The sequence below is a fragment of the Brachyistius frenatus genome, unplaced genomic scaffold (genome assembly GCF_029030835.1).
Source record: "Brachyistius frenatus isolate BFR_SWC_R1_liver_20210118 unplaced genomic scaffold, ASM2903083v1 Contig_27, whole genome shotgun sequence".
NCBI classification, from domain to species: domain Eukaryota; kingdom Metazoa; phylum Chordata; class Actinopteri; family Embiotocidae; genus Brachyistius; species Brachyistius frenatus.
In genome coordinates, this window is record NW_027210626.1 from 587571 (window position 1) to 602601 (window position 15031).

General features: G+C 39.7%; 1 protein-coding gene across 2 annotated transcripts; it reads left to right on the forward strand.

Annotated features, from left to right (window-relative positions):
* Positions 1 to 997: 997 nt before the first annotated feature.
* stx19 (syntaxin 19) lies at positions 998 to 12931 on the forward strand. 2 transcript variants are annotated; one of them, XM_069698509.1, is made up of 5 exons: positions 998 to 1054; positions 9355 to 9663; positions 9870 to 10106; positions 10486 to 10698; positions 11783 to 12931. In XM_069698509.1, the coding sequence occupies exons 2-5, from the start codon at positions 9430 to 9432 to the stop codon at positions 12017 to 12019; spliced, it is 921 nt and encodes a 306-aa protein (XP_069554610.1). In that variant the 5' UTR covers positions 998 to 1054; positions 9355 to 9429; the 3' UTR covers positions 12020 to 12931. The 2 variants fall into 2 exon arrangements, with proteins under 2 accessions (XP_069554610.1, XP_069554609.1); XM_069698508.1 differs by lacking the exon at positions 998 to 1054 and adding an exon at positions 6729 to 6890.
* The last annotated feature ends 2100 nt before the right edge of the window (positions 12932 to 15031 follow it).

Here is a 15031-nt window from a genome sequence, read left to right on the forward strand (position 1 = left end):
GCGGGCAAAAAGGAAAACCTCAGGAACAGCTTGTAAAGCAATCACATCACAAAGCGTAACGAAGACATGTGCCGATCTGATAACTGAAAACGGGTTTAGGCAGAACTAAATACACAGAGTGCTGACGGCGGGTAAAAATACATGTCAATATATTTTGTTCAACTTTTTAATACAGAACGCAGATATTACGAGCAAAAAAAAGCCACTTTCTTTTTTTTGAAGGAGTTTTTTTTTTTTTTTGAGCTTTTGCAACAAGAGTAAACGAGTGAACCAATTAAACTGTGTGGAAGTGCAACGGATGTCACATCATCACTCATGATACTATTGATTATTTTTGTGCCCCCAGCCACCCAGTGATAAATGACAAAGGGCACAGAAGATAAAAACACAACGATCTCGAGAACAACGTATAGAGCATCATCGCTTAAAAACTTGGCTATCAGGAGTAGTTTATGTATTTTATTTTTGACCCTGGTGACCACTTCATACGGAGGGTAAAAGTTATTCCAGAAGGGTTGCAATAAACAGATGGCACACGAGTGTCTAGTTTGGGAAAAGACTTGATAAAGTCTAACCTTTAAAACAGGAAAACGTATGCGCTAATTTACTTATTTTGATCAGCACAAAATGGCTACAAGCTTTTTCTGTCACACACAACATCCTGGGCAAATCCTTGTGCACAGACGAGCATGCATACACATATGTCCATTCAGTCACATTATACACGTTAGAATCACCAGAAGGGAGATCTTCCATCCCTTTGCACACACCTTAAACATGCTTGATTGAGGTTTATTCCAACCACAGCCTGCTGGATGAATGTTTATTTACTGTCACATGTCTGTGTCCCTCGCCCCAACAGGGATCACACAGTTAGCCTCCACTGTCTATTTGTCCTAACAGAATGTGTTTGCTCATCTCTTCAGGTGGACACAAATCTCAACAGTCCATCCCGGATATATCATATCATAGTTTACTGTTGTCCTTCAGAACACACCGGCTGCACTACAGTAATTGCTGTAGGCTGGACTGGAAAGGTCGACGGGGTTTTAAGGTAATCTTTGTAACATTTCATGAAACATATGTGCTTACTGAATGAATGAGTGTTAAATACCAAAAACACCTCCTGATAAGGCAACATATATGAAGGTTTTAAAAGGCGGGGTTAATTATTTATTAAAGATGCATTTACATATGCTTTAAAATTCAGTTACACGCCATGAATAAGAACCTTTTAGATTGCTGGATTGTGGAAAGTCTTCCTCAAGTACGACATTTTTCTTGCCTTTTTAGCCAGCTGTTTAAATAATTAGAGAAACCCCTCCAATGGACTGTTTACACTGCAGGAAAAAAGCTGCAAGACATCTGGAACGAAATTCACATAGAAATGGTTTAAAAAAAAATACGTGACAAAGAAAGTGTTATGACGGGGAATTTTCCACAACCTTACACCCGGCAATTTGCTCTAATTAATGGCAAACTGAGCTATCAAGCAAAATGATTTGATAAAAATAAATAATCTTCAACCCTGGTCATACGTGGGTGTACTTTTCACGCAGAGGGTAGGCAAAATCTGACACTGACACACCCTCTAGTGGGCCGATGGGTGTATCACGTGCTTTGAAACTATAGAGGGCTGCTGTTACTAAATCACAACCCAATATTTCACCATGTTGCATATTGTGGCACATTCATTGAAAATGCCACTCAGCACGACTACGGCTAAAATGGAATGTAGTATTTGTTGTGCTCCATTTTTGTGGCATCAAATTGTTGCAGTTGGACTGTGAATGTTTAAAAGATGTTCTTCACGGACAACACTGACAGTATTGTATTTCAAAATCCGCCCAAGGTTAATTTTGGCCTCACAGTTGTGAAGCTGATTGTGACTGAATCCGGAGATGTCTTCAGGTAGAAATTAAAAAAAAAAAAAAAAAAAAAAAGCTTCAGGCTTAAGGTGTTAATGTGACAACATGTACTCTACAAATTGGCACCAGTGTTGGTGGGGTTGCTATTGTAACACCTATACCATTTCTTTGTCCTTGTTTTGGTCAGGAAGAAGTATTGGGGGGGTAAAAAAAATAAAATAGGAACAACATCAGTCTAGTTCATTGAAAGAAAACATGCCAACAGTAAAACTTTTAGAAAAAGAAAGTAAAACTGGGTTAGTTGCCATTCTGTGGTCCTCATGACATCTGGGTTCATCTCCTTCCAGTGCTTCTCACAGAGCTCCCTCCTCTTTTTTCAACACAGCCCAGAGGAGGATATAACTGCCTCATGACACTAGAGGGTGGAATGCCCCATGTTTGAAGTAATAGCTTAAACAGAGGAGGAGAGTCCAAAGCTACACAGCTTTGTGTGGAGCAACAGAGTTCTGCCTCTCTCAGGAGAGCTCAGAATCCTGCTGCTTTATATTTCAGCCATTTAACAAAAGTAGGGGCTGATTGAAGTGTGGGTTACACGGGGATACAATTAATTAGTGGCAGGGATTGTCAGCAGTACTTAGTCTCCCAAGGAAAAAGTCCATTTTAAAATGTGATGAAACTACTTTTTGAGTTTGCAATCTGAGACATATTTCTAGTATTTTTTTCCCATTAAAGCCTCCTCAGCAGGGACACGGGCTAGAAGGCACATATGAAGACAGCTCGATCTAGATGACAGAGTGTGGTGGTGACCAGCAGCTTGTTATGGCCTCTGCCACACATATCCACCTTTATACCAACATTGGAGACAAACTTGAAGAAACATCAGGTTTCTCTTTACACACATTTGTACTGTTGGTCTGACGTCGACCCAATTTACACAGTTCGCTACCATTTCCTGAGGGGAGCAGGACTTTGTTGACGATCCAGCAGAGTGGAGATTGCTTGTTTTAATGTTGTTTCATTATTCCTTGTATCTTCAGTATATGGCTGACCCTGTGAGATTAAGCAGATACAGTCTGGATAAAAAAAAAAAAAGGGAACATTTTGAAGGGAACTATTGCAGGGTTAGCAATTAAAGTCTATGCTGCTGAACTGTAAATTAAAACCTAAATGACCCAGGGCACCACAATATCATGCAGTTCCCAAAGCGAACATTTAATATCCAGATCGCTGATTGCCTCATTTTAGTGGGCAAAGCCACCGACCCCAGTATCAATCTTTCCGATTGGCTTAATGACAATGGCTTTGACCTCATTATCCTTGCCCCTCTGACCATCTCTCTCCCCTCGCTCATTTATCTCCCCTTTCTCCTTCCTTCTCTCTCCCGGTGTATGACCCATATATCAGGCTGATGCTGGTCTTTCCTTAAAAGTCGGATATTGCCCTGTCATGTCATCCTTATATGATATGATGGAGGTTCCTCTGTGGCTGCGGTAATTTGAGTTTACACCGTGGTTCAGTCTCACAGTTCTGCTTGCAAACCGGATGCATGTATTGATAATCACGCATTTGATCTCAGAAATTCAATTTGAAGGATTATCTTAAGGAGTGTCACAGCAATGTACTCAGCCCTAAATGCATCATTATGGCTGTCAGTGAAAAACTTTAGTGGTCGATGGTGATATAACAGCTGTGTTCAGGTGCTTTCCACTTACAAGGAAGGGGACAAGTTTTTATGTGTATTTTTATCGGGTTGGTTTGATGGTTAATACATACTGTACATACTGCTGAGTTAACTTCAAGTTTACAGTATCTCTATGCGAGTATCAGTATTGGCCCACAGTGCCATATCAGTTTCATCTCTTCCTTCCGTTATGCTTCCCTCAGGGAGAAAACACTGCATATTTTCTCTGGCAATGTTTAAATATCACTTTCAAGGTTGTGACTGAGAGCCTGTTTGGGAGTTGTTGTCTTTCCTCCCCCTCTCTCTCTCTTTTTCTCTCTCTCTCTCTCCCTGGACTCTACAGTGAAGAATATCAAAGCACTGCTTCTGACATCCCTTCAATTACAGAAATACCCAGAGAGCTCTCCAACAGCTATATTGTGAGACTTGATACAGCGACCAAGACAGCCTGACACACTCTTTCATATTAAGTGTATTCGAGATATTGCATTTTAACACTTTTCAGATCACTTCTTTTACACTCACTTCCTTAAACTTCTGCCTGTTTATGTTGATGCACTGTCTGTTCTTTGTACTCGCTGCTGTCTTTCCTTCTCCCCCGTAAATCAGTCATTTCTATTCAGCTGGCCTCACTCTTGTTTCTGCTCTCTCTAGCAGCACAGTCGCACTCTGCACAACAGTAGAAATGATATCGCTTTGGAAATAGCTATTTTATTCTTTGGGACAGCAGATTTTGTGTAACATGTTTTAATCCCTCTCTGGAACATCTTTTTTTTTTCCGAGCACGATGAAAGCAACAAGTCTGATAAGCCGATACTTTCGATGCTATGCGTGTGCACTGTGCATGCTCTACAGTCCGAAATACGGATTTATTGAGCTACTTGTATGCAGTAGAAATAACTGTTCAAACAATATAATAATATTACGACCACAAATGTTTGGAATTGCCTATTTAAACGTGCTGTATAGTGGCAGTATGAGTATTTGGCGTTAAATTTGTCGGGTGGCTTGAATATAAGCAACATTACCTCTCCTTTTAACCCAGTTTTGGTGTTCACCAACATGCAAAGGAGGTACTTGGCTCTTAAAGGGTTAAAATGCTGTTTATCAGAGAATTCTTCTGTTGTGATCGAAAAAACAGCTACCTACCGCTGAAACAATTAACCCAAACAGAGAGTTGGAAGACACTTAGACACAATGCAAAAAAGCTGCAGGAAATTATGTTGTATAGGTCAGTAATTCACCTTAATAGCCACTTTCACATTTCAAAGTCATTTGATCCATTTTAAACATACAACTTGAATTAATTAAAGTAAAAAATATTGTTTGAATCAACTCCATGAGTCAGATCCACTCCAGAATTGAATGGGTCCTTCCTTGACCAAAGTTACACACATCCACCAAGCATCATGAGAATTGGGAGAATAGTTTTTCCTGTAATCCTTTTTACAGACAAACAAAGAAACCAACCGAATCAAAAAAACAAAAACAAAAAAAATCCTCATTGGTGAAGGTTACTTTCAGTGAGTGCAGATTTAATTTCATTTGGTTCTTTGACTTGGTAAAGTCAGCTTCTTCCACCTATTTTGTTTTCTTTTGCATGAAGACATTTAGTCTGTCAGGTAGTTGTAATAATTAAGATACGATGAGATAAGATCAACTTTGCCCAAAGGTTTAGGGGAGTTGGGATAAAGATACAGAGTGTGTGTGTGTGTGTGTGTGTGTGTGTGTGTGTGTGTGTGTGTGTGTGTGTGTGTGTGTGTGTGTGTGTGTGTGTGTGTGTGTGTGTGTGTGTGTGTGTGTGTGTGTGTGTATAGAGTAATCAGAGATGAAGAGATTCGAGGAAAAATAAAAGATGATTGATCATCTAGAGCCTCAGGCTCATACTCATACTGAATTTCACCACCGTGGGATTAATAAAGTCCAAGTCTACAGCTAGCTGACTGGAGGTGAATTCTGACACTCAGAAAACCAGCTCTGCTTTGTCGCCATAATATTTTGCCATCAGGGAGAGATGACTCAGAGTTAACACACCACTGCAGCATTATTACAGACATGGAGGAGCATCTGTTACAACGGAGATGCAACTTTAATTTGCAGAGTCATCATATGGTTAATGTCCTTTTAATTTTCGTTATTAAAGAAACACCACCATCCAATTGAAATGAATTGTTGCTCGTGACATTGCTGTTGTCGGGAGGATTGTGCCTGTTCTGGGGATATTAAAACTTTAAAGTAATAACAGGATTAAAAAAAAAAAAAAAAAAAATCCTCTTTTAGTTGAAAAGAAGACTCTTGGGCCAAAGAAAATTTTTAAGCCATCCTTGCATTTAAGTCAAAAACACTTTGGAGAAAAACGTGAAACATAAGTCCCAGGTATATGTTCCAAGAATCATTCAATAACTGACACTACCTGAAGTTTATCCTCCCGTTCATCACTGACCACCACTTTAACAACATGGTCGCTAAAGCTCTGAAAAAAACTGACGTTAAATCTGCAACCGGCCTCCAAAGTTTCTCGCAACAAAGATTGAACTCTTGCTCCCGCCAAAGTCTTCACATCCTCAGAACTTGTCTCTCCTCTCTTTCTCTCTGCCGCCGCACTTCAAACAGCTTTTCACAGCGTGTTATGCTGCATAGCACAGAGTGACTGCGTCCCTTCCCGTGTTGAAAGGGCTCCTGGGTTTTAGGGAGCTTGTCAGTAGAAATCTGTCAAAAGTACTCAGCAGAGTTACTGGGGCCTAATACCCACAGACCGAGGGGGCTTACCCCAGGAACCCAGACACTTCACATAGAAATTAACTTTGCGGATCAGAAACCCAACGCCCCAGTTGACACCCTAACCACAGCCCCCATTGTTTGGCCCTTGCAGTGTACACAATGCACTTCTATTTGCTCTGCTCTATTTTTCTGTCCAGGAATCAGCCCGAGCTTAGGGTTTATGAGTTCACTGTGCTCAGCATGCTGTGTGTCCCTCCTCATTTACTTAATCACGTCACTTCTCATTTCTTTATATAAGCAAGTAGGCCTCCAGTCGGCTCCTTTCTTATTGGTCCTGTCTAGGTCCTTCTCTGGAGGGGGAGGTGCTTGAAACTGACTCGACCAGACTTCCTCAAAACTTTCCCTGCTTGTGAGTGTAACTGTCCTGATTACCAGCTGGTGCCATAACTGTTGCAGAGCATTCAAATCTGTAACGCACAGCTGATGAGCCTCAAGCTGAATGTCGTGAGATCTGAAAGTGATCGAAAAATATCCAAGAATATGTTTGTCTGGGACTACCTTCCTGGTCTGAATGGGAATCCTTAGCAGACAGCCCCTGATGGAGTACGAACAACATTAAGGTAAAATCATCTTTTTAGACTTGAGTGTTTGTTACAACCTCAGACTGTAAATGTGTGTAAAAGTAAGCTGTGATTTCAAATTGTAGGACAAGTAGGTAGGAATAAATTCTACACGAACGTATCCTTTATCTCTTTGGTAGTGTTGTTTATGTTGTTTGTCATTTAATTTATTAATACAACCCCAGTGTGAGAAGTTGGGAATAAAGTAGGACAACTTGCCTAACAATTCACAACTTTTTTGAATATTTGAAGTAATTGTTTTTTGTGAAGTTACAGACCAGCAAGTTGTTTCACCTACGATAAAATACCCTCCTCCTTTTCCACCTGCATCGAAATAAGGGAATGTCAACAGAAGATTTCCTTAAGAAACACAGACAAAGAAGCAGATAGATGGCGGGAAGAAAATATTTGCTTGTTTTGAGGAACAAAACGCTCCATCACAGTGAGAGGCTGCACTTCTTGAACCATGCTCCACTTTCTTCCAGGATTTTAGGCTAAACACAGGAGAATGTGCTCCCAAATCCTATGAGCAATGTTTTTAATCGGCTCTTCTGTGTCAGGCCGGTATGGAGAGAGAAAGAGAGGAAAAGAGGGATAACCCAATAGACACTTTTACATTTCTTGAGAAGTTTGCAATAGTCACAACACGCGCACACACACACACACACACAACCTAGGTTGTTTCCTGTTTGAAATCTATCCAGAAATGGGATAGTCTGGATTTGAAATGCTCCATTTCTCATCAGCCAAACACTCTGTTCCCCCCACACAATCATGTGCTTGCAAAAGATTATGTTACGGCCTCTAAAAACCAAATCCTTGAGTTGCTAAGGCAGTTTTGGTATGCCAGTTAGAATGCATAAAATAGTGTGTGGTTGAATGCCTTTCACTTGTCAAGGGAATTCAGGAAAATCTGATTTTGTATCTCGTGTTTTCAATCATTAACATCACACTTGTTTTTTTCTGTTTTGGGAGAAATCAGCATGCTCAGGCTAAAATGTTGAAAATGTGTTCAGTACTTTCAGTGATTGTGAAGATTGTATTTAATGTCCACTCCAAACCATCAGATCTGACAAATCGTGTGGGCGCTTCTTTTTATGTAGTTTGAGTAAATGTGTTTATCAAGGTCATTTTTTCAAACACTCATCACTTTTTAAGATGTGATAACCTGGTTGACAACCTGCTTCTCTTGTTTTTGTTGAGTGTGCCGTTGAACACAAGCAACCGAGTTCTCACAGGAAAATGAACTCGAGTCAATTTGACTGATGTCGCAGATAAACTTTCTGCTTGTTTTTCTCCATGTTGTTTTTCATACAGCTAAAAATACTTAGTGTTCAGCTAAATCCAGATATGACTTATCAGTTATGCTCTTATTAGGAGAGATGGAGTTAAGAACATTTATAAAAAAAAAATTTAAAAAGTAAAAGATCAGGCATTGATTGGCTCTGGATACACTAGAGCACTCAGCTAGAACTGCAGGCGCATGTTTGACCTCCAGGTATTTTGTAAAGAAACCGGGGAGGGATCCGGGTGGACATGGTGTTCAGAGACAGTGACGGTCTTAAAGGGTGAAGCTTTACATGCTGTATGAAGAGGCCTACATCCATTTGTGTCTCCTTGAACTTGAATCAATTTACTAAGAACTTCACTGCTAACTTTAAATTTACATTTAATAAATCAATCATGTTGTTAATGTTTGTATCTGTGAAATGGTTTCTGATAAAACATTTTTTTCCCCCTGACAATAGAACTAAAACATTATTAAACATTTTTGTAATTGTGTTAAGTTTGGCACTCTGCAGGGAAATTTGTGTCAGTGTCACGTTTTGCTTTGCCTTGCCTTGGCGTGAAAAGTTCACACATGTATGACCAGTCTAAAAAGGGAGGTCATGTGACGAAGTACAAAGCGTGATAAAGTCAGACGGGAGATGAGGTCAGGTGTGGCTGAATGGAACAAACACAGGACTTTCACTTGGATGATCCAGTTTCAAATCTGTGAGAAAACAAAAGTCAACATGGATAAAGGAAACAAGTTTCTCACGTAATGTAACATGTTTAACTGATGTAACATATGTTAAGTAACTTACGTCGCTCCCTTAAGATTACTTCCATAAGATGACTTATTTCAACCCTGACCATGATCTTTTACTAACCCTAACCAAGTAGTTTTTGTAACTGGCCAAATTGCGAACACGTCACATTTAACACAAACTATGATCTTTTCCGAAACCTTAGCGAGTGGCTTTTGGTGCCTGAACCCAAGACACATTCCTTTTTATGGCTAGGCGAGGCAAACAGTGACACACACAAGGTATTGTCTGGTAGAGGGACAGGTGTATTACAAGCTTTGAAATAAAATCATGTTCTTTGTTTTACTTTTTTCATTTGTTTTCTTTTTTGTATTATTATCTCCTGAATGAGCCCAGTGTGCCAAAGGGATTCATTGAAGTTATTTATTTTTCAGCATTCTCCCATCAGCGTTGGCAAGAGCTATACGTACCATAATAACTTTGTATCCCGAGGAGAGGGCTTGTCCACAATGAGAGACCGATTGGAGGAGATGCGGCAGCGGACCCAAAAGTTCTCTGAGGTTGCCATTGGGAATATCAATCCTTCCTCAGAGGAGGGTGGTGATGGTGGCGATGGTGATGACTCTGTGGCTGTCGGGGTAATAACACCACAGGCTGTAGTGTTCGAGGAGGAGCCAGTCCTTGACAATTTCCTGTCAGAGGCTCAGCAGATCCGAGATGATATCACGGTGCTGGAAACAGAGGTAAAAATGAATGAATTAAGTTGTTTTGTCTTAATTCTTATTTTTCTTGTCTATCTCTTTTTTTTACATTATGATAAAATTCTGAACGAGGGTTCTCGATGATAACGATTTTGGGATCGTGCCCTTCATTCAGGTTAAAGTTTCTTCTTGTCATTTAGTCACGGGTAATACTAAACAAAGGTTTGTCTAATTTGAACAACAAACAGGTGCTAAAGTTCACTCAGCAGCAAAAGAGCCTGGTGGCGACCATGCGTCGCTTCAGCGTGATGAAGAAAGAGAGCAGCATAACACGAGACATCAAGCTCCAGGCCGAGAGTCTCCACCGTCGTTTAGATGCCCTTTCAAAACAGGCCCAAAGAACTGAGGAGCAGCAGGGACCCACTGCTGTTATAACAAGAATACAACGCTCCCAGCATGCAGCACTGTTCTGCAAATTCCAGCAGGTTGGGATTCTATTACGTAGCTTTGGCGACATGAAACAACTTTTTTTTTTAATTCTTTTTTTTTTTAAATTTTTCTGTAAATTGGATCAAAAGACCAAAATATCGAAAATAATTTGTACATTTTTATTTCAAAATCTCATGAGTCAAATGATAGAGATGCTGCACCCAGAAAGTTCGATTACATATGACTGTCTTTCTATGTTAAGTTAAAAAGGTCTACAACAAATGTCTTGAGCATAGTGTGAAAAGGGTCAAGGGAACAAACATCAATTATTATTTATGCAAAAAAAAAAAAAATACATGACTCAATTCCCATCTTGTTCCTTCTTTCCCCTCTCCCTCCTTTTTCATTCTCCCTTTTTGTTATAATTATGTCCAGGTAATGCGCCACTATAATGAAGGTCTGCTGACCAAGCAGGAGCGCTGTAAGCACTTTATTATCCGGCAGCTGGAGGTATCTGGGAGGGATGTGACAGAGGAGGAGGTGAATGAGATGGTCGCCACAGGAAAATGGGAGGTCTTCAATGAGAACCTGCTGAATGATGTCAGAATCACACGGTCACAGCTATCTGAGATCGAACAGCGACACAAGGTGAGGGCAGGACAAACAAGTGACTAAAAAAGTCGCTTCTTCGTATCCTCAAACACAACCCACAGCAGTGTCTCCTAAACTAGCGTCCCTGTTTAGAGAGAAAAACCACTTAGTTTGAGTCGAGTGAAGAAAATGTTTTGGGTTCATATGGTGACTTAAACTGTATGTTAATACTTTAACTTATGCAACCCTTGTCGCATGGCAACAGCAAACAAAGTTTTAAAAAAAAGTGTCCCGTCTCATGGTTGGAAATGAAAAGCAGGTAACGTTTTTCTGCTCCAAAATACGCTGTTGTATTCAACCATCCACCACAACCCAGCTGCTCCTAATAAGGATAAATTCAGATTATACAACTTTTTATAACTTCATCTGAACTGCAGGGCACTAGATTATTGTTGTACTTTATATAACACTAGAGGTCGCTTAATTTTAAAATGTAGCTGTCAGTCATAATGAGGTGCTTGCACTAAAACGACTAAGGTTGTTTTTTGGAGGACAGTGTGTACGATTAAATATTTAATCCATAAATTATCCCTGCAGTCATTGCCTTAAATTGTCAGATAGTATAAGTGCTTGAGAAACATTATAATCTCTCCTGTCACTGCCATCTATCACCACAACTTGCCATTTTAAAGATGTCACGAAGACTATTATATTGCACTTACTCAAAAGAGATAAAGGAAAGGAAATATATTTACGTGGAAACTGGATCCATTTATAACTACAGAAGGCACCTGTGTCTTTAAAAAGTATCTTGTAAATGATGGATTCCCTCTTGCAGATTTCAAACTGAGCGGCACTGGTTCTTATTCAAAGCATCTAGGAGAGACTTGTGTTAACCTGGGACATCTGGACATGAACTCCTTGAGAGGAAAAACGAGCAGTGTCCTAAGGAACAACTTCACAGACACCCCTGAATACAAAGACATTAGCATATGAACCAGTGCATTAATCACTCAGTGTATAAAAGTCAGATGATGATGATGACCACACTAAGGTCATGTTTTATCTGAGTAACCCCTCCATCATCTGACTAATGTCCATCATATCTAGAGTATTAATCCAACTTCCTGTCCACTCACAGGAGCTGTTGAGCCTGGAGAACAATATGAAGGAGCTCAAGGACCTCTTCATCGACATTTTCATGCTGGTGGAGGAACAAGGGGCCTACATTGAACACATCCAAACCAATGTGGAGAGGACACAGGATTACGTGGTTGCCTCTAAGGAGAAGTTCAAGATGGCCGCCAGGTATAAGAAGAATAACCCGCTTCGTCAGCTGTGCTGCTGCTGCTGCCCTCCCTGGAGATGCTGCTTATAAAACTGAATTTTTGCTTGGATGTATATTTGAGGTTTTATTTCAAAAGCCTTATTTAACCGGTTGGAAGTAAGCAACGCTGGATTCAGATACCATTAAAGTGAAGGTAATGATTCTGCAGTTTTGGCTGTAGAACAAAGCAACGGTGAAGACGGATTCAGCAGAGCATAGAAAACAATTAGGGGGAAGGGCCAGAATTGGTATGGGAGGCACTTGTTTCTTTCAAGGGGATGTGAAGCGACTGCTATTGGAAGAGACAGTTCAGTGAGTGCTACTCACCAACACCGTTGCTTATTGGAGACCTTCACTGTCATCTGACAGAGGTCACAAACAAGGGGAGGCCACTGACACTGCTGGATCAGCAACATTGATATTTCAGGGTTTTTTCTCCAAAAGAGCCTCTCATCTTTTGATTTTTCTGCCAGAGGAGCTCCAGTTAATGAGGGCATTTTCTTTAATACAGTGTATGTACCAAGATTTATTTTCTTTTGAGCACAAACTCAAATTTGAAATAGTGATGAAAGATGGTACTTTCAGAAAGATATTACATATTCATTTCATTTTGAGTCCACGTGCTGAAGGAAAAAAAAAAGACAGGTTATTTTACAATTAGTCATTAGTCTCATTTGCATTTCAAAGTGTGATCATTTTCAATGAAAAGAATGTTATTAATTTATGCAGTTTTCAAAGAGGCATGGATTCAAATATAACTTTGAATAACGAGCCTTGATCGAAATATTTCTGTCATGACAAAACTGCAGGAAATCATTGAGGTCATTTATTCAAAAATAAGATGGGAAGATTACATTTCAAGAAATATTAAAATTATCTCTCTGTTTTGCATTTTTGTGTGCAGTATCAGTTCATATGTCTGTTGGAATTGTTTCATTGTTCAGATTAAAAATACAAATTATGTATTATTATCATTTCTATTATTATATTACACACAAACAAAAAAAAGGAGCAGTGGCTTCAGAGAAAGTACGAGCACTACAGACTGGGAATATGGTGTCTAACTGATAAACAGAAGCAGCAGACTCACACCTGCTGACAGGTAATCATCTCCTGTTTCTGTTTACTGACAACATTAACATATTATCCCTGATTGGGTAATGGCAAAGGAAATAGTACGAGATTATGTTAGTAAGTAACTGATTCAATGTTGAGCCCACTTGCTTGAATCACTTAAACTGTCCTCTGATCAGCAGTGACTGCGATGTCCCACCATGAGTCAGTGACCTGTGGTGTCTGGTGTCCGGGACAAAATACAGGGGAACTGGGTGTGTCATGAGCCTGGCTGGAAAATCAGGTTTAACCACTATTCCAGGATATCCAGACAGATTACCCATGGTCCTGTAGGGAAAAGCGTGCAAACATAGCAGTTGACTTCTTGTATATAATAAGAGGGCCTGCCTTGGTTAAATAGCTTAAATAAACAACTCTTCAGTTTATAAAAACATAAAAAGCATATTTACATTTTAACTATAGCTTTATATTAACAGTAGAATGTATTGGACTTCTTAAAAAGTAGGGAAAAAAATGATCTTTTATCAGTCATTTTAGTCAGCTTCAAGTGTTTTCACAACTAATGTGGTGCCTCATGTGAAGACACACTACCTGTCAGTGTGGTGCATCATTTACCTTAACTATTCTTACACTGCTCCCTCAGGTTTAGCAGCGGTATGATGTGAGGGGAGGTGTTTCTGACTTCTATCTATCTGCCTAGAAAAGTCTTTTAGAGAATCTGATCTCGTGTGATGTACATTAGTCTCTTTAAGATTAGAAGCACATTTCGATACCAGGATGTAAATATAAATAAATAAACAATATCTTAATTTTTACCCGATTATATAACAATACACTGTAATGTATAGTTGATCCCACTTCCCTGACAGTGAGGAAAAATGAAGTGCCGCTGCAAATTGCAGGGTTCCTGAACAGCAACAATGCCATCCAGTGTTCACTGAGATAATTACCAGTTAAAAATGGGTTATCACTTGATAGTGAAGGGCATGCAGTATAAGCACATAACTATGTGGTTATGCAATGGTCTGAAAACAGAAAAAAATCAGCAGGAATTTTACCCCCCCAGAAGTTATTGGAATGGAAATATACAGTAGATAACCTTGTGGTGTTGTTTGTATTGATAAGCTATTATAAGCAGCTCATACAGATCAACAGTACCGGCCTGTTTAAGAATATTTTCAGTCACTGTCCACATAAACATATTATTACTATATATACTTATTTTCAAATATCTACGTGGCCATCTAGTCATCTGGCATCAATGATTTTGAAACGGGTCAAATATTTATTTCTTGAAAGTACCATACATGCCTGTATGGTACCACAGGCAAAAGTATTATAGACCGAGTCATAACACTGAAATATGCAGCATTATCATGCCTGAAGAAAATTTGGAACAAATGGAAATGGAAAATCTAGAAAATGTCATTTTTCCAAACACACCAACAGCCGAGCAACGGGGATCAAGGAGTGTCTGCAGGGCTCAAAAGAAGCCGTCTGTGAGAACAGCTGGTCATGGGAGAACCGTGGTCAGCTCAGAAACCTCTGGCAGCCCAAACAAACTGAACAGCTTTTACCGAAAACAGTTTCTCTGTCTTCCAGCAACTTCACAATAAAAAGGCTGCACATTCTGCGACCTTTATCCCGAACAAAAGAAGTTTGTGATTTTTGAAAGGTTCCATTGTAGAACTTCTTCCTTACCCCCATCACTGAAGTTCTTCATTTAATGTGAGACCACATAGCTTGAAGCCAGTAGGAAGTTTATTCTTCACCAAATCAGAATTTTTTTCAGAATGTTTCGACCACCTGCACGACTGGTTCTGCAGATACACAACACCTGCTCCCAGAAGGCATTCCTCACCACTCTCCACTGGTTTTGTTAAACATTTTGGCAACATTTCTGTGTCTCTGAAAAAGTTAATATCTTCTTTCTTTTCACTCATTACAATCATGTTGATGCAGGATGGGTAATAAGAGAACATTGCTCCA

Coding starts and splice junctions, on each gene's coding strand:
- stx19 (XM_069698509.1), top strand. CDS start 9,430: ATGAGAGACCGATTGGAGGAGATGCGGCAGCGGACCCAAAAGTTCTCT. Junction 10,107..10,485: donor TGTTCTGCAAATTCCAGCAG/GTTGGGATTCTA, acceptor AATTATGTCCAG/GTAATGCGCCACTATAATGA. Junction 10,699..11,782: donor AGATCGAACAGCGACACAAG/GTGAGGGCAGGA, acceptor GTCCACTCACAG/GAGCTGTTGAGCCTGGAGAA.